The sequence below is a fragment of the Nomascus leucogenys genome, chromosome 2 (genome assembly GCF_006542625.1).
Source record: "Nomascus leucogenys isolate Asia chromosome 2, Asia_NLE_v1, whole genome shotgun sequence".
In the NCBI taxonomy this organism is placed as follows: domain Eukaryota; kingdom Metazoa; phylum Chordata; class Mammalia; order Primates; family Hylobatidae; genus Nomascus; species Nomascus leucogenys.
The window spans coordinates 74,834,059-74,856,555 of record NC_044382.1 but is presented as its reverse complement, the minus strand read 5'-3'; the positions used below and the strand labels follow the sequence as shown (position 1 = coordinate 74,856,555).

The following is a 22,497-nucleotide window of genomic DNA, read 5'->3' as shown; positions in this document are numbered from 1 at the left end:
GCCTGGCTAATTTTTATAGAGATGGGGTTTCACCATGTTGCCCAGGCTGATCTCAAACTCCTGGGCTCAAGCAATCTGCCGCCTCAGCCTCCCAAAGTGCCAGGATTACAGGCGTGAACCACCGTGCCCGGTCTGACCCTCCCCTCTTTCTGGATGCGAGCTCCAAGAGCTGAGTTTTGACCCCTGGCAGGAAAGAGCCTCCAGTTCTCAGCCCAGACTCACCCTTGCACCCCTGGACAGGAGCCAGAATGGTTGGTGGAATTAGGATGCCTGCTTCCTGGGTGTGACCCCCACCCCCACAACAAAGTAACACCTTGATTGCTGGAGCCAGATTGCTTCTCCTGGGGCAAGAAAGACCACAGACTGCCAGGACATTGGGCAAGTCACTTAGCCCCTGTGCCCCATGGCCTCCCTGTAGGATAGTGAAAGCGTTGTTATGAGGCTGCAATGAGTTCAGAATCGTGAAGAGCTGGTGCGGTGGCTCACACCTGCAATCCCAGCACTTCGGGAGGCTGAGGCGGGCGGATCACCTGAGGTCGGGAGTTCGAGACCTGCCTGGCCAATATGGTGAAACCCTGTCTCTACTAAAAACACAAAAATTAGCTGGGCATGGTGACGGGTGCCTGTAATCCCAGCTACTCGGGAGGCTGAGGCAGAAGAATTGCTTGAACCCAGGAGGCGGTTCAAGCGCTGTACTCCAGCCTGTGAGACAAGAGTGAGACTCTGTTTCAAAACCAAATAAAATAGCTGGGCATGGTGGCTCACACCTGTAATCCTAGCACTTTGGGAGGCCGAGGTGGGTGGATTGCTCGAGCTTGGGATTTTGAGATCAGCCTGTGCAATATTGCGAAACCCCATCTCTACTAAAACACAAAAATTAGCTGGGCGTGGTGGTGTGTGTCTGTAATCCTAGCACTTTGGGAGGCTGAGGTGGAATAATCGCTTGAACTTGTGAGACGGAGATTGCAGTGAGCTGAGATGGCCCCACTGCACTCCAGCCTGGGTGACAGTGACTCCATCTCAAAAAACAAACAGACAAAAAACAAAACAATTTACTTGTTGCATCTTTACAGAAATACATAGTCTTGATACTAATCCTTACATGATTCTCATTTTATAGGTGAGAAAATCAGGTTAAGCAACTTGCCCAAGGTCACACAACAAGGAAATTCTAGTCAGGACTGGAACCTGGTAGTGACAGTCACTGCTTCCTAAGCCCTTGGGTGCCAGCACACTGTCTCTGTTTATGTGGCATATTTTTTTTCTTTTTCTTTCTTTCTTTTTTTTTTTTCGGGACTGAGTTTTGTTCTTGTTGCCCAGGCTGGAGTTCAGTGGCTCGATCTCAACTCACTGCAACCTCCACCTCCTGAGTTCAAGCAATTCTCCTGCCTCAGCCTCCCAAGTAGCTGGCGTTACAGGCACCAGCCACCATGCCCAGCTAATTTTCTAATTTTAGTAGAGACAGGGTTTCACCATGTTGGTCAGGCTGGTCTTGAACTCCTGACCTCAAGTGATCCACCCACCTCGGCCTCCCATAGAGCTGGGATTACAGGTGTGAGCCATTGCGCCCAGCCTATGTGGCATATTTTTTAGTTTAATCCTCATGACAACTCTACGGGATTTTTTTTTTCTTTTCTTTTTGAGACAGGGTTCAAGCAATTCTCCTGGCTCAGCCTTTGGAGTAGCTAGGACTATGGGACTACAGGCATGAGCCACCATACTGTTTTGTCTGTTTGTTTGTTTTTGGTAGAGACGGGGGTCTCGCTGTGTTGCCCAGGTTGGTCTTGAACTTCTAGACTCAAGTGATCCTCCCACCTCGGCCTCCCAAAGTGCTGGGATTACAGGTGTGAGCCACCACACCCAGCCAGGATGGTGTTATTTATCCTCATATTGTATCTGAATGTGCTGATGCCCTGAAAGGCAGGTGATTTTCCCAGGGGTGCCCAGCATGAGCTCATGAAGTTAGCATTTAGGACTTGCTTCTGTAGCAGCCCTGACTGGGGCTTTCTGGCCTCTCTCTGCATGTATCCAATAATCAGGAGCTCTCACCTTCCAAGGCACTCATTGCTTGAGCTGTTGGGAAGCTTTCCCTTAGGACAAGCTGAAATCTGTCCCTAGCTCTTTAGGTCCGAGGGACCTCGTAGGGCCAGCCACACTGGTTCACCACTCCCTCCTTCCCTGCACATGGTGTCTTGCCTCTTCTTGTTCTCAGTCTGCTTAAGACAATCAATGTTCCTTCTGTGGATCAGAGGCCAGTCCTGGCCCATCTGCAGGGAAGGATTGAGTTGACTATCACCCACCTGTCTTAGACACCCGCTCCTATAGATGACAGCAGGACCTTCAGTCCCAACTTGGCAATATTGGAAACTCCGAATGAGATTTAAGTTCTGGAAGTTGAGTTTTTGAGCATGAGCAACTTGTGGTTTCAGAGACCAGCTCCAGATATACCCTCTTTCAAACCCTCTTCCTATTGCTAACACAAGGCTGCGTCTGAGCCATCAAGAATGGAAGAGAAGGAATCAGGGGCTTTTAGCCAGGCATGGTGGTGAATGCCTGCAGTCCCCGTTACTCGGGAGGCTGAGGTGGGAGGATCACTTTAGCCTGGGAGGTCGAGGCTGTAGTGAGCCATGATTGTAACATTGCACTCCAGCCTGGGTGACACAGTGAGACCTCAGAGACTTAAGGACAAAGAAGGTGGGGACACAAAACTCCCCTGGATTTCTCAGTGTGCCGATAAAGAGCACCAGTTTTGGCCGGGCGCAGTGGCTCACACGCCTGTAATCCCAGCACTTTGGGAGGCCGAGGCAGGCGGACCACGAGGTCAGGAGATTGAGACCATCCTGGCCAACATGGTGAAACCCTGTCTCTACTAAAAGTACAAAAAATTAGCCGGGCGTGGTGGCAGGCACCTGTAGTCCCAGCTACTCGGGAGGCTGAGGCAGGAGAATGGCGTGAACCCGGGAGGCGGAGCTTGCAGTGAGCCAAGATTTCACCACTGCATTCCAGCCTGGGTGACAAAGCCAGACTCCATCTCAAAAAAAAAAAAAAAGAGTGCCAGCTTCCTGAGACTTTTTCAGAATTATATCTGCAGTCATTTACACAGAATTGCTCTTATCCAAAATAATAATAGAACTTTTCTCCTCCTAAAAGAACCAAATGGAAATGGTTACAGCCTGAACGAGGGCCTAGGTTAAACAAGGTGTCAGGCAGCCTGAAGTAGCTACCTTCCTAAGCAGGCCAGCAGAAGTTCGTGCTGTCACCACGCAACATGCAAGAAGGAATCAGCGGCCAGGCGCGGTGGCTCATGCCTGGAATCCCAGCACTTTGGGAGGCTGAGGCGGGTGGATCACCTGAGATCAGGAGCTCGAGACCAGCCTGGGCAACATGGTGAAACCCCATCTCTACTAAAAATACAAAAATTAGCTGGGCGTGGTGCGTGTGCCTATAATCCCAGCCTACTCGGGAGGCTGAGGCAGGAGAATCGCTTGAACCTGGGAAATGGAGGTTGCAGTAAGCTGAGATCGCACCACTGCACTCCAGCCTGGGCGACAAAGCAAGACTCCATTTCAAAAGAAAAAGAAAACATTATGAACCTAAGAGACAGGCAAAGGGAGAGTCCAAAGGGGAGATTAAGAGACTGAAACAGAAACAAAAATTCATTCTGAGAGAGATAGCAGTTGAGAGAGGAAAGAGTAAAATCAGGGAAAGGTTTGAGGGAAGCCAAGAGAAAGATCGAGAGGCCAAATGAAAGGGACTGAGTTTGTGTGTTTATTCATTCACTTAGTATCTGTAGAGCTCCTAATATGTGTCACACACACTTTAATCTAAGCTGGAGACAAGCAGTAAACACAATTTCTATTCTGTAGGAAAAGACAGACAAGAAACCAGCAAACAAGTAGAATGCATTGCATGTCAGATGCTGATAAATGTTATGGAGAAAAAGAAAGCCAGGCAGTGAGATGTTGGTGGGTTAGGAGATTTAAAATCAGGGAATTGGGAGAGGCCTTGCTGGAAAGGTGATATTGAGCTAAGTCTGAGGGAGGAAAAAGAGGATGCCATGTAGTACCTGGGTTGGAGAGCGTTCCAGGCAGAGGGGACCGTAAGTGCAAAGTCCCTGATGCCGAGTGATCAGTGGGGAAAGGGGTGATAAACGAGTCAGAGTGATTAATGAGGTCATAGCAGATAGGGCTTTGTGGGCCAGTTAGGACTTTGGTTTTTATTCTAGATGAAATTTCTTTCTTTTCTTTTTTTTTACTATTTATTGATTTTTTTTTTGAGATGGAGTTTTGCTCTTGTTGCCCATGCTGGAGTGCAATGGCATGATCTTGGCTCACTGCAACCTCTGCTTCCCAGGCTCAAACAATCCTCCCATCTCAGCCTCCCGAGTAGCTGGGACTACAGGTGTTCTTCACCATGCCCAGCTATTTTTTTTGAGACGGAGTTTCGCTCTTGTCACCCAGGCTGGAGTGCAATGGCACGATCTCGGTTCACTGCAACCTCTGCCTCCTGGGTTCAAGCGATTGTCCTGCCTCAGCCTCCCAAGTAGCTGGGATCACAGGCACCTGCCACCACACCCGGCTAAGTTTTGTATTTTTCACAGAGACGAGGTTTCACCATGTTGGCCAGGCTGGTCTCAAACTCCTGACCTCAAGTGATCCACCCGCCTGGGCCCCCGAAAGTGCTGGGATTACAGGTGTGAGCCATTGTGCCTGGCCCTTGCCAACTTTTTAATGGGGTTGTTTTCTGCTTGTTGAAATATTTAGTTTCCTTATATATTCTGGATAGTAGATCTTTGTTGGATGCACAGTTTGTGAATATTTTCTTCCATTCTTTTTTTTTGAGATGGAGTCTCACTCTGTACCCCAGGCTGGAGTGCAGCGGCGCAATCTCGGCTCACTGCAAGCTCCGCCTCCCAGGTTCACGCCATTCTCCTGCCTCAGCCTCCTGAGTAGCTGGGACTACAAGTGCCCGCCACTGCGCCCGGCTAATTTTTTGTATTTTTAGTAGAGATGGGGTTTCACCGTGGTCTCAATCTCCTGACCTCGTGATCCACCTGCCTCAGCCTCCCAGAGTGCTGGGATTACAGGCGTGAGCCACCCCGCCTGGCCTTTCTTCCATTCTTCGGTTGTCTGTTTGTTGATAGTTGCTTTCGCTTTTGCTGTGCAGAAGCTCTTTAGTTTAATGAGAGCCCACTTAACAATTTTTGTTTTTGTTGCTTTTGAGGACTTAGTCAAGAATTCTTTACCAAGGCTGATATCCAGAATGGTATTTCTCCTGGGGTTTCTTCTACGATTTTTATGGTTTGAAGTCTTACATTTAAATCTTTAACCCATCTTGAGTTAATTTTTTTATATGGTGAAAGATAGGGGTCCAGTTTCATTCTCTTGCATAAGGCTAGCCAGTTATCCCAGTGCCACTTAAATGAAATTTCAGCTGAGATTTGAAAGATACACATACAGGAACCAGGGCAGAATTGAGTTCTGGGCTGCTGGCTCTGGATTCAGTTCATTCATTTATTCAATCTCTCTCTATCATTCATTCTCCAAGCATTTAGCGAGGGCTGCTTTGTCCCAGGGCTTGTCCTGGGTGTACTAGAGAGACCAAAGTGGAAAAGACCCTCCCCTCAGCTCTGGAGGAAGAAAACATTTCAGGGTGGGGTGAGGTCCTGCCCTCCTGCAGGTGGGGTAATCCTGCCAGGGTGACCTTGGTCAGCCATAAACTTGGGGAATGAGTGGGTGACAGGCTGGGGAGGGGCTGCCAGCAAGGAGGAAGGAGCTGGAGAGTGTGGAGGTGGGAGTGGGGGGAGAAAGGGGAGACCCCTTCAATTTTCTGTCTTTTCTGTGGTGTGAAAGGCCCTGTCTCCCTGCTGGCTCTGAGCTCTGGCTCCAGGCAGGCCGGGGAGAGAACAGTGGATGGGCCAAGACAGGTGGCCCTGGCATGTGATGTGTGCCCAGGGACTACTCAGCCCTCACTTTTAGAAGGGTTTCCGGAAGTGATGGGAGGGACTGGGCAGGGCAGCTAAATATAGTCCTGGGGCCATGGCTCAGTCTGGGAGGGTCTTCCGCTGAGCACTGTGTGCCCATCACACATGGTGTCCACTGTCAGCTGCCCCTGTGAGTCCCTGTCCTTGTTTGGAGCCTGCTGCTTGTCTCAGATCCTTGGACACAGCCCTGACCCCAGTCCAGCTAGGCTCGACCCTGGCCCGTCCTCCTTGGAGTCTCTTTCAGCCTAAGATTTCCAACCAGACCTGTGAGTCCCGTGGGCTGGATAGAGGGGGAGGAGAGGTCTGGGTATCTTGGTAAAGCGGGGGAGGGGAGTCTCAGAGTGGGGGCTCTGGAGAATTTGGGGCCGGGACTAAGGTCAGAGGCTGAGGCCTGGGGCTAAGGCGAGGGCAAGGACAGTGGGCTAGAATCTGGGCTTGTGTTCAGGAACTGGGGTTGACTGATAGGGCATATTTTTGGGGCTGGAGCTGAGAATTGCAGTGGAGGCTGCTTTTGGGCCTGAGACCGAGTTCCTCTTCCCCCTTGGCCGTCAGAGTCCCATCCAGTGTAGGATGTGAGGTCTTTACAGGCTGGGGCTTCTCCCTGCGGGGCGGCGGGCCCGGCCTGGGCTAGGGCTGGGTCGGGAGCGCGGCGCCGCGGGGTCCCCCTAACCTACTCCTCCTCCACCCAGGCCCGCCATGTCGGCTGCGCCCGGCCTCTTGCACCAGGAGCTGTCCTGCCCGCTGTGCCTGCAGCTGTTCGACGCGCCCGTGACAGCCGAGTGCGGCCACAGTTTCTGCCGCGCCTGCCTGGGCCGCGTGGCCGGGGAGCCGGCGGCGGATGGCACCGTTCTCTGCCCCTGCTGTCAGGCCCCCACGCGGCCGCAGGCACTCAGCACCAACCTGCAGCTGGCGCGCCTGGTGGAGGGGCTGGCCCAGGTGCCGCAGGGCCACTGCGAGGAGCACCTGGACCCGCTGAGCATCTACTGCGAGCAGGACCGCGCGCTGGTGTGCGGAGTGTGCGCCTCACTCGGCTCGCACCGTGGTCATCGCCTCCTGCCCGCCGCCGAGGCCCACGCACGCCTCAAGGTGCGGGATCCGCGCGCATCGTGGTCGGAGGGGTTGTTCGGCGGCGCAGGGCCTGGCCGATGGGGAGGTCGCTGCACTGATTTGGATTCTGAGTCTCTAGAGAGGCTCACGAGCTCCTGGAGTTGCGGGGGGCAGGGGCGGGGCGAAGCAGCCAGGAAAGAGGGTCTGAGGAGCTGAAGGCGGGGCTGGCAGAGGAAAGCCGCGCAGCGATGGAGCCTGGCGAGAAGGGCGCTGAGCAAACCTAGGTTTCCCGGCCTTAGTCCCTAGAGGGACCTGGAGATGGGCGGGCGGAGCCCCAGGGCGGGTCTGATGGGCGGGGCGGAGCCAGGCGGAGCAGGGACTGACCAGCCCCTGCGGCCCACGCGCACATTCCTGCATCTGGTGGGCCGGTCGGGCTGGCTCCCTGCTCGGCGCTGGCCCACTTTGGACTGGAGGCGCCGCGTTCCGGACCGAGCCAGGCGGCCGAGGCAGGGCTGTCCCGTTGTGCTCAGCGGAGGCCCACGCATCCCTGAAGCTGCGGAACTTGGGCTGGCCTGACGGTCCCCAGGCGGGGCCTCACCAGAAGGGAGACTGGAAGGGCTAGGCAGCCGGGATCTGCACTTATGTGCGCGGGCCCAGGGTGGCACCAAGAGCCCCGTCCAGGATGTTTTTCTGGGTAGAGCTGGAAGTCCCGAACGCCTTGGGAGCCCACACGCAGTTGCGTGCGTCCCGAGGTACCCAGCAGAGACACCCAGACAGAGGCAAATAGAGACGAACGCACAATGGCTAGTGCGTGTCATACGTGTGGCAAAAGCACACACGTATAGCTACCGGCGGGCACGTGTGCGCGCAGCCCCAGGAAAGTCTGCCATGAATATTTATTGGGCAGTGGAAGAATAAATGACAGGTGCAGGGGCTGGAGGAGGCGGGGTCTGGAGGCACGGAGGCGTCCTTGGTCCCGGAGGTGGTGACACTGCTGTTGTCTTACGCGACTGGTGCGCGCGCGGGGCTGGCTTCACAGGCGTTGCATTACTCCTTCCCTTGGCCCGCCTCCTAGAGGAGGTAGACCACCGTCCTTTTGTTGGTATTCGAGGCCCCCAGACTTCCCAGGGACCCAGACTCTCAGTCCTGCCTGGCCCAGTTCAGCCCAGTCCTAGCTGGTGGTCTCCTAGCACAGGGCAGGAGCTTCCTCCCGGGAGCCCTCCCATCCCAGCACACCTGTGCTTAAGACCCCAAACTCAGGGCAACTCGCTCGGATCCCCTTCCATGCTGTGGAAGCTTTGTTCTTTCGCTCTTTGCAATAAATCTTGCTGCTGCTAAAAAAAAAAAAAAAAAAAAAAGACCCCAACCTCGTCCAACCTTGGCCGTCTTTATCTGCGAAGAGAGCACAGAACCCATGAAACGGAACAGGGCCCAGGCAGCCCAGGAGCCTGGAAGGGGGCAGTGGGGCGAGATGCAGCCCACCGGGGTTCGCGGCAGCCCAGCCCTTCGCCGCTGGGAGGGGCTGGCCGGAGGTCTGAGGGAGGACCCCAGGAGGGACCCTGAAGGAGGAGGGGAACAAGAAGGCTCTGGGCGGGACCTGACGCCTGGGTCCTTGGCGCGAAGCGGGGTTGGGTCCCGAGATCACGTACCAGCTCAGAGTGGCCGGCACGCGGCCCGCCGCAGCCGTGCGGCCTCCTCCAGCATGCGCATGTCGCGCAGCACGGCCACGACGAGCTCGGCTGCGTAGTCCCCGTAGTTGGAGGCGACCAGCTTGTCGGTGAGGTCCACGGTATCTAGCTGCCTGAGCGCTCCCCGCGGGATGCGCTCAAAGCCCTCGCGCAGCGGCACCGTCCCCAGCTTCATCTTGAACTTCTTGAGCTCCTCCGGGGTCAGGTTCTCCAGCACCTTCAGGATGGCCTCGCGCTTCGTTCCCATGGCTCAGCCCTGCGCCTCTGAGCCTCCGAGGGCCTGGAGCCATCAGGTCCTACCTTTCGTGCAGCAGGTGGAACTGCCGCCCCCGGGGATGTCCCGGGGAGGAGACTGATCTGGCAGCTCATATTCAACTCTGTGGCTCCTGCTGGGAGGGGACTCTGCAAACACCGCCTAGAGGGTCCGCCAGTTTCCCCTGGGAGAGTGGGGGCGCCAAATTGTTGAGGTGGGGATTGCTGTTCCCAATCTGCAGAGGAGGAAACAGGTTGCAAGTCATTGAGGCAGGAATGGAACTGATTCCATGGCCAGGCACCTCCCAGCAAAGAAGTGGCTTTGTAGCCTGGCATGGTTGCTCATGCTTGTAGTGCCAGCTACTCGGGAGGCTGAAGCAAAAGGATTGCTTGAGCCTAGGAGTTCGAGTTGTGATTCTGCCACTGCACTCCAGCCTCGGCAATCCTGTCTCAAAAAAAAAAAAAAAAAGTGGCTTTGGCAGGAGTATGGGGAGCTCTCCTATATTTGCATATTTGCATTTGAGGTCTTGGGTAAGATCTAGACCACAGAGTGTTTGGTTGGTCTATGCAGGGGACATTTTTTTTTTTTTTTTGAAACGCAGTCTTGCTCTGTCGCCCAGGCTAGAGTGCAGTGGCACATTCTTGGCTCACTGCAAACTCCACATCCCTGGTTCAAGCGATTCTCCTGCCTCAGCCTCCCGAGTAGCTGGGATTGCCACTGCGCCCGTCTAATTTTTGTATTTTTAGTAGAAATGGGGTTTCACCATCTTGGTCTGGCTGGCCTTGAACTCCTGACCTCGTGATCCACCCGCCTCGGCCTCCCAAAGTGCTGGGATTACAGGCGTGAGCCACTGTGCCCGGCCAGCAGGGGACATTTTAATTAAATTTCCTGTCCCCCACTCCAAGCCCATGCGTGTACAGGCAGGCTGACTTGGGGGTCAGGCTGACAGGCTGACTGAGGCTGATGTTCTGCTTTTAAGTAAGAGAGGAAGCCCAGGAGTAGGGGTATGTTGCCTTTCTTCTTTCATATATCCTTCATGTACCCCCTGAGGTCTGTTGTGTGCCAAGCTCTGTGCCTGCTTGTCTGGTGGGAGAGACCAAACCACATTGATGTTTGTCATCCTCGCAAAGACCTGTGCTATGGGGCTGACTGCTGAGCAGAGGGGATCAGGGAAGGCAAGGCCAGGGAGGGGTCAACAAAACAGACAAGGGGCTTGGGGTGTGGTGGTTCATGCCTGTAATCCCAGCACGCTGGGAGGCTGAGGTGGGAGGATTGTTGAGGCCAGGAGTTGGAGACCAGCCTGGGCAATATAGTGAGATTGTTTCTACAAAAATATTTTAAAAAATCATGGCCAGGCATGGTGGCTCATGTCTGTAATCCCAGCACTTTGGGAGGCGAAGTGAGTGGATCACCTGAGGTCAGAAGTTTGAGACCAGCCTGGCTAACATGGTGAAACCCTGTCTCTACTAAAAATACCAAAATTAGCCAGGCGTGGTGGTGCACCGAAATTAGTCCCAGGTACTTGGGAGGCTGAGGCAGGAGAATCGCTTGAACCCAGGAGACGGAGGTTGCAGTGAGCCGAGATTGTGCCACTGTACTGCAGCCTGGGGGACAGAGTGAGACTCCATCTCAAAAAAAAAAAAGAAATCAGAAAATTTGCTGGGCATGGTGGTGCGTGCCTATAATTCCAGCTACTTGGGAGACTGAAGTGAGAGGGCCAATTAAGCCTGGGAAGTTGAGGCTGTAGTTAACTGTGATCATGCCACTACTCCAGCCAGGGCAACAGTGTGAGACCCTGTCTCAAAACAAAACACCATAATAAATAAATAAAAAAATGCACCAAAATAGACAAGGGGCAGGGGAAGCATTCAGACCTCAGGAGTAGCACTGGCTGGGGCTGGGAGGCATGTAAGTGGGTTTGGGGGTTGGAAAATGGCTGGAGGAGGAGCTGGCATTGAGGTTGAGCCACAGAGGGCAGGTTTAGGATGGGAGGTGTGGGTTTCGGGTGGGTGGCATCCCCATCACTTCTCCATGCTTCGCCCCCCAGACACAGCTGCCACAGCAGAAACTGCAGCTGCAGGAGGCATGCATGCGCAAGGAGAAGAGTGTGGCTGTGCTGGAGCATCAGCTGGTGGAGGTGGAGGTGAGGACTTCACACGGCCATGACTAGGGGCTGAGGGCCAGGCTAGGGGTCTCCAGCCAAGAGCCTTTATCCCTTCGATCACTGCCCCATCCCTGCAGGAGACAGTGCGTCAGTTCCGGGGGGCCGTGGGGGAGCAGCTGGGCAAGATGCGGGTGTTCCTGGCTGCACTGGAGGGCTCCTTGGACCGCGAGGCAGAGCGTGTGCGGGGTGAGGCAGGGGTCGCCTTGCGCCGGGAGCTGGGGAGCCTGAACTCTTACCTGGAGCAGCTGCGGCAGATGGAGAAGGTGCTGGAGGAGGTGGCGGACAAGCCGCAGACTGAGTTCCTCATGGTGAGCACTGGGTGACCTCCCCTCCCTGCCTCAGCCCTCTGCTCAGGGCCCAGAGACCTCATCCCATTGTCAGATAGGCCCAGAGAGGGGCAGGGATAAGCCAGCAGCACACAGCCGGGAGGGGCAGGCCTCAGGACTGCTGTATGGTTGTTTAGGTTGAGCACTGCATAAGGCCATTGCATTAAGTGAGCACTATTCATATCATAGACATTGTAGGTTTATGTATTTATTAGGACACTCTTTTTTTTTTTTTTTTTTTTGAGACGGAGTCTCGCTCTGTTGCCCAGGCTGGAGTGCAGTGGCAGGATCTTGGCTCACTGCAAGCTCCGCCTCCTGGGTTCACGCCATTCTCCTGCCTCAGCCTCCTGAGTAGCTGGGACTACAGGCGCCCGCCACCATGCCTGGCTAATTTTTTCTATTTTTCAGTAGAGACAGGGTTTCACCGTGTTAGCCAGGATGGTCTTGATCTCCTGACCTCGTGATCCACCCGCCTTGGCCTCCCAAAGTGCTGGGATTACAGGCGTGAGCCACCGCGCCCGGTCTTTTTTTTAAAGGCAGGGTCTCACTCTGTCACCCAGGCTGGAGTGCAGTGGCATGATCACAGCTCACTGCACCCTTGACTTTGTAGGCTCAAGCAATCCTCCAATCTCAGCCTCCCATAGCTGGGACTATAGGCGCTTACCACCATGCCTGGCTAATTTTGTATTTTTAGTAGAGATGGGGGTCTCATTATGTTGCCCAGACCGGTCTCAAAGCCTGGGCTCAAGCAATCTGCCTGCCTTGGCCTCCCAAAGTGCTGGGATTATAGGCGTGAGCCACCGGACCCGGCCTATTAGGACAGTTTTCTAACAGGTGGAATCAGAGTTTCTTGGAGGCAAAGATACCTTTTTGTAATCCACATAAAAGTGAAGCGGTAGGGGTGGCCTTGAGTTCTAGGTCTCTTTTGCCTTTTTTTTTTTTTTTTTTTGAGACAGGGCTTTGCTCTGTTGCCCAGGCTGGAGTGCAGTGGCATGACCTCGGCTCACTGCAACCTCCTTCTCCTGGGTTCAAGTGATTTTCCTGGCTCAGCTTCCCAAGTAGCTGGGATTACAGGTGCCAGCCACCATGCCCAGCTAATTTTTTTGTAATTTTAGTAGAGATGGGTTTGACCATGTTGGCCAGGCTGGTCTCGAACTCCTGGCCTCAAGCAATCCACCCGCCTTGGCCTCCCAAAGTGTTGAGATTACAGGCAGGAGCCGCCTCATCTGGCCTCTGTTAGCTTTTCTGATTCTTCCTGACATTGCACTCAGCATTCCTAGTTGTCTACCCCATCCTCAAAAGTCTCCAGTGTCCCCACCATCGGCTTCACCACCATTCTCTTTTTCTCTCTCTCCAGAAATACTGCCTGGTAACCAGCAGGTGAGAGCAACCTGGCCCTGTCCCTTTGCCTGACTTGTCCCAGTCTTCTAGGGACAAGAGCCGGCTCATCTCCACTCACTATTGTGCCTGCACACCCACAATTCAGTCTGCTCCCCCACCCCTGCCTGAACACAAGGTTGTAGACAGAAATGATCTGGAAGGATCCTTTCACTCAGGGACCTCCTAGATTGGTGCCGTGAGACATATGTGGGTGGGGACACAGGCGTCACTGTGTGCTCAGTGTGGCCGTTGAGGGAAAGAGGTGGCCAGGGATGGAGTGAATGTTTGAGTTGGGCCCTGGAGGGATGAACAGGAGTTGGCTAGGCAAAGCGTTGGGAGAAGAAGGGCATTGTGAGGAGAAAGGCATTGTGGGGAGAAGGGCATTGCTGAGAGAAGAAGGGCATTGCTGGGAGAAGGACATTGCCGGGAGAAGAAGGACATTGCTGGGAGAAGAAGGGCATTGCTGGGAGAAGGGCATTATGGGGAGAAGGGCACTGCGGGGAGAAGGGCGTTGCTGGGAGAACGGCATTGCTGGGAGAAGGGTGTTGCTGGGAGAAGGGCATTGCTGGGAGAGGGGTCAGCCAGCGAGAGGGCTGGCGAGTGGGAGGGAAGAGGAAGCTGGGGTAGTAGATGTGTGCTCACTGGCAAAGCTGAGAGGCTTGGACCTTATCCCAACAGAAGGATTAAAAGAAAATGTAGTTGGGCTGGGTGCGGTGGCTCACGCCTGTCATCCAAGCACTTTGGGAGGCTGAGGCGGGCGGATCACCTGAGGTCAGGAGTTCGAGACCAGTCTGGCCAACATGGCAAAACCTCATCTCTACTAAAAACACAAAAATTAGCCAGGCATGGTGGCAGGCGCCTATAATCCCAGCTACTTGGGTGGCTGAGGCAGGAGAATTGCTTGAACTGGGGAGGCAGAGGCTGCATTGAGCCAAGATCACGCCACTACACCCCAGCCTGGGTGATAGAGCCAGACTCAATCTCAAAAAAAAAAAAAAAAAAAAGACCTAAGCCAAATAAACAGTGGTAAAATATATACAATATAAAATTGACAATTTTAAGCTTCTTTTTTGTTATTAAGACAGGATCTTGCTATGTTGCCCAGACTGAACTCAAATTTCTGAGCTCCAGTGAGCGTCCTGAGTCAGCCTCCCTGAGCAGCTGGACTACACTCTACCTCGCTCATTTTAAGCATTTTTAAGTGCGCATTTAAAATTCAGTGGTGCTAAGTACATTCACATTGTACAACCATCACCAGTGTTTATCTCCAGAATTTTCTCATCTTCCCAAACCAAAACTCCAAAGGAAGAGTTTTCTTTTTTTTTTTTTTTGAGATGGAGTCTTGCTCTGTCTCCCAGGCTGGAGTGCAGTGGCTCAATCTCGGCTCACTGCAAGCTCCGCCTCCCGGGTTCACTCCATTCTCCTGCCTCAGCCTCTCCGAGTAGCTGGGACTACAGGCGCCCGCCACCACGCCCGGCTAATTTTTTGCATTTTTAGTAGAGACGGGGTTTCACCGTGGTCTCGATCTCCTGACCTTGTGATCCGCCTGCCTCGGCCTCCCAAAGTGCTGGGATTACAAGCGTGAGCCACCGTGCCCGGCCACAAAGGAAGAGTTTTAAGCAGGGGTGCGATGTGGGGAGATCCTGGAATCCCCTCAGCCCTTGTCCTGCTCCCTCACACATGCCTCCCCTTCCCCTCTCCACCCCCAGGCTGCAGAAGATCCTGGCAGAGTCTCCCCCACCCGCCCGTCTGGACATCCAGCTGCCAATTATCTCAGATGACTTCAAATTCCAGGTGTGGAGGAAGATGTTCCGGGCTCTGATGCCAGGTACCGGGAGGGACTGGCTCAGGTTTGTGTGTGACCGGGCAGTTGATGGGAGGCCCTAGCCACCCCTGAGAGGCCTCCCGGTCCCAACTGGGGAGGCCACTGAAGGAGGTACCCATTGCCCCTTTGCCTCTGGACTGCCGCTGCAGTCCTCTAATCTGTGTTGGGAGGAGGGCCTTTGAGAGCATGGGGTTTGCAGTGGGTGACTGACACGAAGACGCTGCTGCTGTTGGCGACACGGGACGCTGGGGCCTGGGTCTGAGCAACTGACTTGCTGTGTGATCCTTGGTCAGTCTCTGCCCCTCTCTGGACAGTGGAGATGATAAATCCTGCCAATTGGGGACTGAGGCTCTGCAGAGCTCCTGGAACCCTGGGGACTGGCCTGGGTCAGAGAGTGACTCTGGCGGCCTGTGGCTGGGGAGGCCCAAGGGCTCAGTTCCTCCCGCAAGAGCTGGATGATGCAGGTTACAGAGCTCCGGGACATACACATTGCTGGGGCAGCCCTTCCTGCCTCAGCGGAGGTGGGAATGCAGACAGTCTCATTTTATTCATGGTAAAACTAAGGCTCAGAGACTGGGTCTAGGCTGATGTGAAGATCGGGCTCCTTGACCTTGGGCCTTGGGCCTTGTCTGGGCCTCAGATGGTGAGTCCCATGCCTTGTATCAATTTAGTCCTGTTGGCCAGGCTCGGTGGCTCACACTTGTAATCCCAGAACTTTGGGAGGCTGAGGTGGGAGGATCACTTGAGCCCAGGAGTTGGAGACCAGCCTGGGAAACATAGTGAGAACCCCTGTCTCTACAAAAACTTAAAAAATTTAACCAGGTGTGGTGGCACGTGCCTGTAGTCCCAGCTACTTGGGAGATGGGAGGATTGCTTGAGCCTGGGAGTTGGAAGTTGCAGTGAGCCAAGGTTGCACCTGCGCTCCAGCCTGGGCGACAGTGAGACCCTGCCTCAAAAAAAACAAAAACAAAAACAAAAACAAAACAACAACAATAACAACAAAAACAAAAACAAAATGCAGGCCTGCCTGCAATCCTAGAGGGAAGCAATCATGGCCTCATCTTACAGCTGGGCAAACGGAAGTTGAGCCAGGTGTGGTCTTGTGGCCCAAGCCCAGTGAGCGGAGATGCCAAGAGGATTAGGGGAGACAAAGCTGGCCTGTAATTGGTTGGGAGAAGACCCCAGCGAGGCAGAAACCTAGGGTTTTCTGACCGTGTTCTCTCTGGCAGCGCTGGAGGAGCTGACCTTTGACCCGAGCTCTGCGCACCCGAGCCTGGTGGTGTCTTCCTCAGGCCGCCGCGTGGAGTGCTCGGAGCAGAAGGCGCCGCCGGCCGGGGAGGACCCGCGCCAGTTCGACAAGGCGGTGGCGGTGGTGGCGCACCAGCAGCTCTCCGAGGGCGAGCACTACTGGGAGGTGGAGGTTGGCGACAAGCCGCGCTGGGCGCTGGGTGTGATCGCGGCCGAGGCCCCCCGCCGCGGGCGCCTGCACGCGGTGCCCTCGCAGGGCCTGTGGCTGCTGGGGCTACGCGAGGGCAAGATCCTGGAGGCGCACGTGGAGGCCAAGGAGCCGCGCGCTCTGCGCAGCCCCGAGAGGCGGCCCACGCGCATCGGCCTTTACCTGAGCTTCGGCGACGGCGTCCTCTCCTTCTACGATGCCAGCGATGCCGACGCGCTCGTGCCGCTTTTTGCCTTCCACGAGCGCCTGCCCGGGCCCGTGTACCCCTTCTTCGACGTGTGCTGGCACGACAAGGGCAAGAATGCCCAGCCGCTGCTGCTCGTGGGTCCCGAAGGCGCCGAGGCCTGAGCCGCCGGATGGGTCGGGGAGGGGTGCAGGGGCCTGGGTTGGAGCTTAGGTCTCCTTGGTCGGGTCTGACGGGAGAAGGGTGGGGAGCGGGTTGCCAGGGCCCAGGGGGCTGGGAACTGGGGGATCTCCCAGAATACTGACAAGCATGGGGTAGGACTGGCTTGGTGGCTCATGCCTGTAATCCCAGCACTTTGGGAGACGGAGGCGAGTGGATCACCTGAGGTCAGGAGTTTAAGACCAGCCTGGCCAACATGGTGAAACTCCTCTCTACTAAAAATACAAAAATTAGCTGGGCGTGGTGGCCTACGCCTGTAATCCCAGCTACTTGGGAGGCTGAGGCAGGAGAATTGCTTGAACCCAGGAGGTGGAGGTTGCAGTGAGCGGACATTGCGGCACTGCACTCTAGCCTGGGTGACTAGAGTGAGACTCTGTCTCAAAAAAAAAAAGTGTGTGGGTTGGCATGGCCTGGGGACTGCTGGTGAGGGGTTGGGGTGATGCTGGGGACAAGACTCAGTGGGGTAGGGAGATCTGGAGTCAGGTCAGTGGGGAAATCAGAATTTGGGAACCAGGATGTCTGAGAATTCCAGGAAGAAACTAAGGTTGAGTGAGGGAGGGACAGGGCCAGGTTGGGGGATTGATGGGAGGAGCTTGAGAACCTGTAGAGTAAGGGGCTCCTTCTGCCTCACACTCCCCTCCTCCTTAGGCCTTGGGTCCCCCGCTCCAGATTCACCTTACCCAAAGGCCTTCCCCTTAGTTCTCCACCTTAAGCATGCATTAAAATAACCTTTTTAAAGCCCTTAACCATGACTTGTTAAAGCATAGGGTGCTAAGTTTCTGATTTAGTAGGTTGGACAGGTCAAAAGTGCTCATTTCTTTTTTTTCTTTTTTTTGAGACGGAGTCTTGCTCTGTCACCCAAGGATAGAGTGCAGTGGCGCCATCTCGGCTCACTGCAACCTCTGCCTCCAGGGTTCAAGCAATTCTCATGCCTCAGCCTCCCAAGTAGCTGGGACTACAGACCCCTGCCACCACACCTGGCTATTTATTTTTACTTTTTATTTTTAGTAGAGGTTTCACTATGTTGGCCAAGCTGGTCTCGAACTCCTGACCTCAAGTGATTCACCCGCCTTGGCCTCCCAAAGTGCTGGGATTACAGACATGAGCCACTGCGCCTGGCCGAAAATGCTCATTTTTTTTTTTTTTAATTTAGTTTTTGTAGAAATGGTGTCTCGTTATGTTGCCCAGGCTGATCTTGAACTCTTGGCCTCAAGTGATCCTCCTGCCTTGGCCTTCCAAGTACTGGGATTACAGGTGTGAGCCACCACGCCCTGCCAAAAATGTGCATTTCTAGCAGGTTCCCAGGTGACGCTGCTGGCCACAGGGGCTGATGCTGCGGGAAGCCCCGACCTAGTGCACACCCCATTGGGCTCTTCACTGTCAGTGTAGATGGAGGAGAGGCATCGGTCCAAAATATGTTTCCCCAGTCAAAAACATGTAAGGTTTGCACCAGGAGTGGAAGGAAACAAACAAACATAAACCAAAGCAAAGACATTTAAGGGCTGGGTACTCATGCCTGTAATCCCAACACTTTGGGAGTTTGAGGCAGGAGGATCATTTGAGGCCAGGAGTTTGAGACCAGCCTGGGCAACATAGCGAGACCCTGTTGCAACAAAAAACAGAAAAACAACAAAAAGAAGACATTGGAAAACTGCCAGAGCTGATTCTAGGTGAATAAACAACCCTCGACTTAACTTGCTTTGCTTCTGGGATATGTTTATCGAGCGTCTTGAACGTTGAGGAAGCCAGCCAAGAGAAAGAGCCTGATGCCAAGGTCACACTGGTCCCTGATGCTCATGGGGAAGAGAAGGCCCCCTACTAGATATCCCAGAACCGGCCGCTCCCCACTTACTTGCTGGTTCACACCTTCTTTGGTTTTAGCGCACAGGGCATTTCTTGGGCTGTGGAGTAACCACTGAGACCAGAGTGAGAGTCCCTCTTCCCTGGAGGGAGAGGCCTTTGGGGATCCAGACAGGCTTCTCTCCTGAGAGAAGATGCTGGCCTGGGGTCACTCATTTTCACGGGGAGGGTGTGCTGGCGGGATGGGTGGAAGGGCCTGGGGCCCCGGCAGCCCATTGCAGAGGTTTTCTCAGGAGATGGTGGGTATGGGACTAAGGGTGAAAGGGAAGTTGTGAGTTGGGTAAGAAAGGCCTGAGGATCTGGCAGGAGAAGGCAGCATACCTAGGTGTGTCTCCCAGAGGAAGGCCTGTGGAGCCCTGGCTTCAGGAGACAGAAGAGAGGATTAACGGTAGAAGCTCTTTCATGTTAGAAAATAAAACATTTTAGTAAAGGGATTATTTGGTTGTAAAATCCAACACCACTAATAAAACTGTTATATTCTGACTCTTTCCTCATTAAATCTGCATGAAAAGACATATGACCTACTGCAAGGCCTCCTAATTGCCCTCTAGCCTTCAATTTTGACTCGGTAATGTTTCCAAAAATGCAAATGTGGTCATGGGACTCAGTTGCTCAAAACTTTCAACAACTCCCTCTTGCCTACAGGATAAAGCCTCCAGTCTTCGGCTTAGCATTTGAGCTGTTCTGCCATGTTTTTTGTTTGTTTGTTTGTTTGTTTTGTTTGAGACAGTCTCGCTCTGTCGCCCAGGCTGGAGTGCAGTGGTGTGATCGCCGTAACCTCCGCCTCCTAGGTTCAAGGGATTCTCCTGCCTCAGCCTCCCGAGTAGCTGGGATTACAGGTGCCCGCCAGCCTGGTCTTGAACTCCTGACCTCAGGTGATCCACCCATCTTGGCCTCCCAAAGTGCTGGGATTACAGGCTGGCCTTCCAGCCTCATCTGTTTTTAATTAAAAAACAATTTTTTTTTGAGACAAGGTCTTGCTCTGTTGCACAGGCTGGAGTGCAGTGGTGTTTGTGGCTCACTGCAGCCTTGACCTCCTGGGCTCACATGATCCTCCCACTCCAGCCTCCTGAGTAGCTAGGATGGCGGGCACCCACCACCATGCCTGACTATTTTTTATTTTTTGTATTTTGGTAGAGATGAGGTCTCACTATGTTGCCCATGCTGGTCTTGAGCTCCTGGCCTCAAGCGATCCTCCCATCTCGGCTTCCCAAAGTGTTGGGATTATAGGTGTGAGCCACTCAGCCCAGCCCAGCTTCATCTTTTATTTTATTATTAGTTTTTGAGATGGAATCTCACTGTGTCACCCAGGTTGGAGTGCAGTGGCGTGATCTCGGCTCACTGCAACCTCCGCCTCCCAGGTTCAAGTGATCCTCCTGCCTCAGCCTCCTGAGTAGCTGGGACTATAGGCGGGTGACACTACGCCTAGCTGATTTTTGTATTTCTAGTGGGGATGGGGGTTTCACTATGTTGGCCAGCCTGGTCTCGAACTCCTGACCTCAAGTGATCCGCCCACCTCGGCCTCCCAAAGTACTAGGATTACAGGCTTGAACCACCGCGCCCATCCCCAGCTTCATCTTAAAAAGAAAAATTCTCTGTTTTAATATCTAACAGGGCAAATATTGAAAGATAAACCCACATAACAAAAGCTCTTTGGGATCCTAGTATTGGGGAAAGGCTGCTGTCCATTGACTGTCACTGAACTCTCTGTCATTGCTCAGGCTAAGGACTGGCCACAGTTGGGGAGGGACCTGTGGTCTCCTGTGTTGCTCCTCACCCTGTAGACGGGCTGTGGGCTGTGGGCTGTGTCCAGCCTCACCTTGGACCACCGCCCTGTGCATGTCTACACTCTGGCCATGCTGAACTGGACTGCTGGGGTCTCTGCACCTCCTTTTTTTTTTTTTTGAGATGGAGTCTTGCTCTGTCGCCCAGGCTGGAGTGCAATGGTGCTATCTCAGCTCACTGCAACCTCTGCCTCCCAGGTTCAAGTGATTCTCCTGCCTCAGCCTCCCCAGTAGCTAGGATTACCAGCACCCACCACCACACCAGGTTAATTTTTTCATTTTTATTTTTATTTTTAGTAGAGGCGAGGTTTTGCCATGTTGGCCAGGCTGGTCTCGAACTCCTGACCTCAAATGATCTGCCCGCCTCAGCCTCCCAAAGTGCTGGGATTACAGGCACGAGCTGTTGGGCCTGGCCCCTGCACTTCTTTTTTAGGAATGTCAGTTCCCTCCCACTTATCCTTCATGGCTCTCCCAAAACACCACCATTTCCTGTCCTCTCTTGACCTTCTAGGCTTCCAGGAAGAATCAGTTACTCTCCTCTCTGGATCTCCCAGCAGCTCCTCCACCATGTGTAGCCCACGGAATTGAATTGTCTACACATAGGCCATGGGTGTCTGGAGGGATGGTGGTATCTGAGACCCAAAGCCTCCTTCTGAGGAAATGGGTACTCTGAGAAGCAGATGCCAAGATAGGATTAAATGGGCAGAGATTTTAGGAGGGAAGATGCCCATGTAAGGGAAGATGGGGAGGGCCATCAGACTGTGTTGCAAGTCTGCTGTTCCGTGTGGGAGGGAGGGAGGGAAGGCTCTTGTGGCGTCTCCTGCAGCCAAAGCCACCGTCCAAACACTCCTGTGCCTTCTGGGACCCAGGCTGGCTTTAGTCTCCCTGCAGAGCTGAGTAATGTATGCTCCCTTTTGTTGGAATTATATCAGGAAACTTTCTTTCAAAGCTGCCACAGGTTCTTTCTGCGTATAGTTGCCCCAGCTTGAGCTGCGTGCATTGAAGGAAATGGCCCATGGCTGACTGGGTGAGGTGGGCTTCGTGGGAAAAGCTGTGTAATTCAGGTGGTCGTTGTCGGGTGGGGCTGCCTGACCCAGGCAGGGTCTCCCTGGGGATGTAGGAAGGTGAAATGTGAACAGAGAAGGGAGTTCCTCCAGCACGTGTGTTCTAAAGCACCAGCGTCCCTTCCGTGAGTCCCTCCTCTCCATGGGAACGCTGGAAACCGCCAGTAACTGGCTGCCAAGACATTTCCTGTGTTTCCTGACATCTTTAGGTAGCATAATAGCAAAGTTGAACCTGCCAAGGCCATGATAAAACTGCAAGCAACAACATTTATCGTGGCCGGGTGCAGTGGCTCACGCCTGTATTCCCAGCACTTTTGGAGGTTGAGGTGGGTGAATCACCCGAGGTCAGGAGTTCGACCAGTCTGGCCAACATGGTAAAACCCCATCTTTACTAAAAATACAAAAATTAGCCAGGCATGGTGGCGCATGCCTGCAATCCCAGCTACTCAAGAGGCTGAGGTAGGAGAATCACTTGAACCTGGGAGGTGGAGGTTGCGATGAGCTGAGATCAGGTCACTGCATTCCAGCCTGGGTGAGAGAGTTGAAACAGGAATTAAAAGAAATTAAAGAATGTGTAAGCAAAAACTCAGTTGTATGTAAGAAAACCCAATTCACCCTGAGGAAGAGAAAGAGCTGAAGTTCTTTAAAAATTAACTGCCTGTTTTTCTGTGGCTAGTGAGCCTTATCTCTCTCCCTTTCCCAGGCATTGTGAAGACCCTGTTTCTCTAGCTGTGCAGCTGCAAGGTCACTAGGCAGATAAACTCAAGTCGTAAAAAATGTTTTTCCTTGAAAAGTAGAAAATGATGTAATGCATGTCTCAATTGAATAACTGTCTTTGTTTCTTGCTTCTGTAATGTGCTTCCCCCTGCACAGATCTCCCCCTGCCCCACAAAATGCTTAAAAGGTAACTGGAGCTGGGCGCGGTGGCTCACACCTGTAATCCCAGCACTTTGGGAGGCTGAGGCCGGCGGATCACGAGGTCAGGAGATCGAGACCATCCTGGTTAACATGGTGAAACCCCGTCTCTACTAAAAATACAAAAAATTAGCCGGGCGTGGTTGCAGGCACCTGTAGTCCCAGCTACTTGGGAGGCTGAGGCAGGAGAATGGCCTGAACCCGGGAGGCAGAGCTTGCAGTGAGCCGAGATCGCGCCACTGCACTCCAGCCTGGGTGACAGAGCGAGACTCTATCTCAAAAAAAAAAAAAAAAAAAAGTAACTGGACTCTTTGTTCAGGGCTCAGTCTTTTTGGATGTTAATCTGACT

At 53.7% G+C, this 22,497-nt stretch overlaps 2 protein-coding genes across 2 annotated transcripts; one reads left to right on the top strand and one right to left on the bottom strand.

The window, feature by feature from the left end:
• Positions 1-6,045: 6,045 nt before the first annotated feature.
• TRIM72 (tripartite motif containing 72) lies at positions 6,046-16,904 on the top strand. Its single transcript, XM_003280463.3, has 7 exons — positions 6,046-6,249; positions 6,673-7,069; positions 11,019-11,114; positions 11,213-11,443; positions 12,819-12,841; positions 14,551-14,669; positions 15,896-16,904. Exons 2-7 carry the CDS (start codon positions 6,680-6,682, stop codon positions 16,468-16,470), a joined length of 1,434 nt encoding a protein of 477 aa, XP_003280511.3. The 5' UTR covers positions 6,046-6,249; positions 6,673-6,679; the 3' UTR covers positions 16,471-16,904.
• On the bottom strand, positions 7,909-9,290 carry PYDC1 (pyrin domain containing 1). The gene is made up of 2 exons (XM_003280464.3): positions 8,680-9,290; positions 7,909-8,101 (listed from the first exon to the last, which is right to left on the bottom strand). The coding sequence occupies exon 1, from the start codon at positions 8,963-8,965 to the stop codon at positions 8,684-8,686; it is 282 nt and encodes a 93-aa protein (XP_003280512.1). The 5' UTR covers positions 8,966-9,290; the 3' UTR covers positions 7,909-8,101; positions 8,680-8,683.
• Positions 16,905-22,497: the final 5,593 nt, after the last annotated feature.

Coding starts and splice junctions, on each gene's coding strand:
- TRIM72 (XM_003280463.3), top strand. CDS start 6,680: ATGTCGGCTGCGCCCGGCCTCTTGCACCAGGAGCTGTCCTGCCCGCTG. Junction 7,070..11,018: donor AGGCCCACGCACGCCTCAAG/GTGCGGGATCCG, acceptor TTCGCCCCCCAG/ACACAGCTGCCACAGCAGAA. Junction 11,444..12,818: donor CGCAGACTGAGTTCCTCATG/GTGAGCACTGGG, acceptor CTCTCTCTCCAG/AAATACTGCCTGGTAACCAG.
- PYDC1 (XM_003280464.3), bottom strand. CDS start 8,965: ATGGGAACGAAGCGCGAGGCCATCCTGAAGGTGCTGGAGAACCTGACC.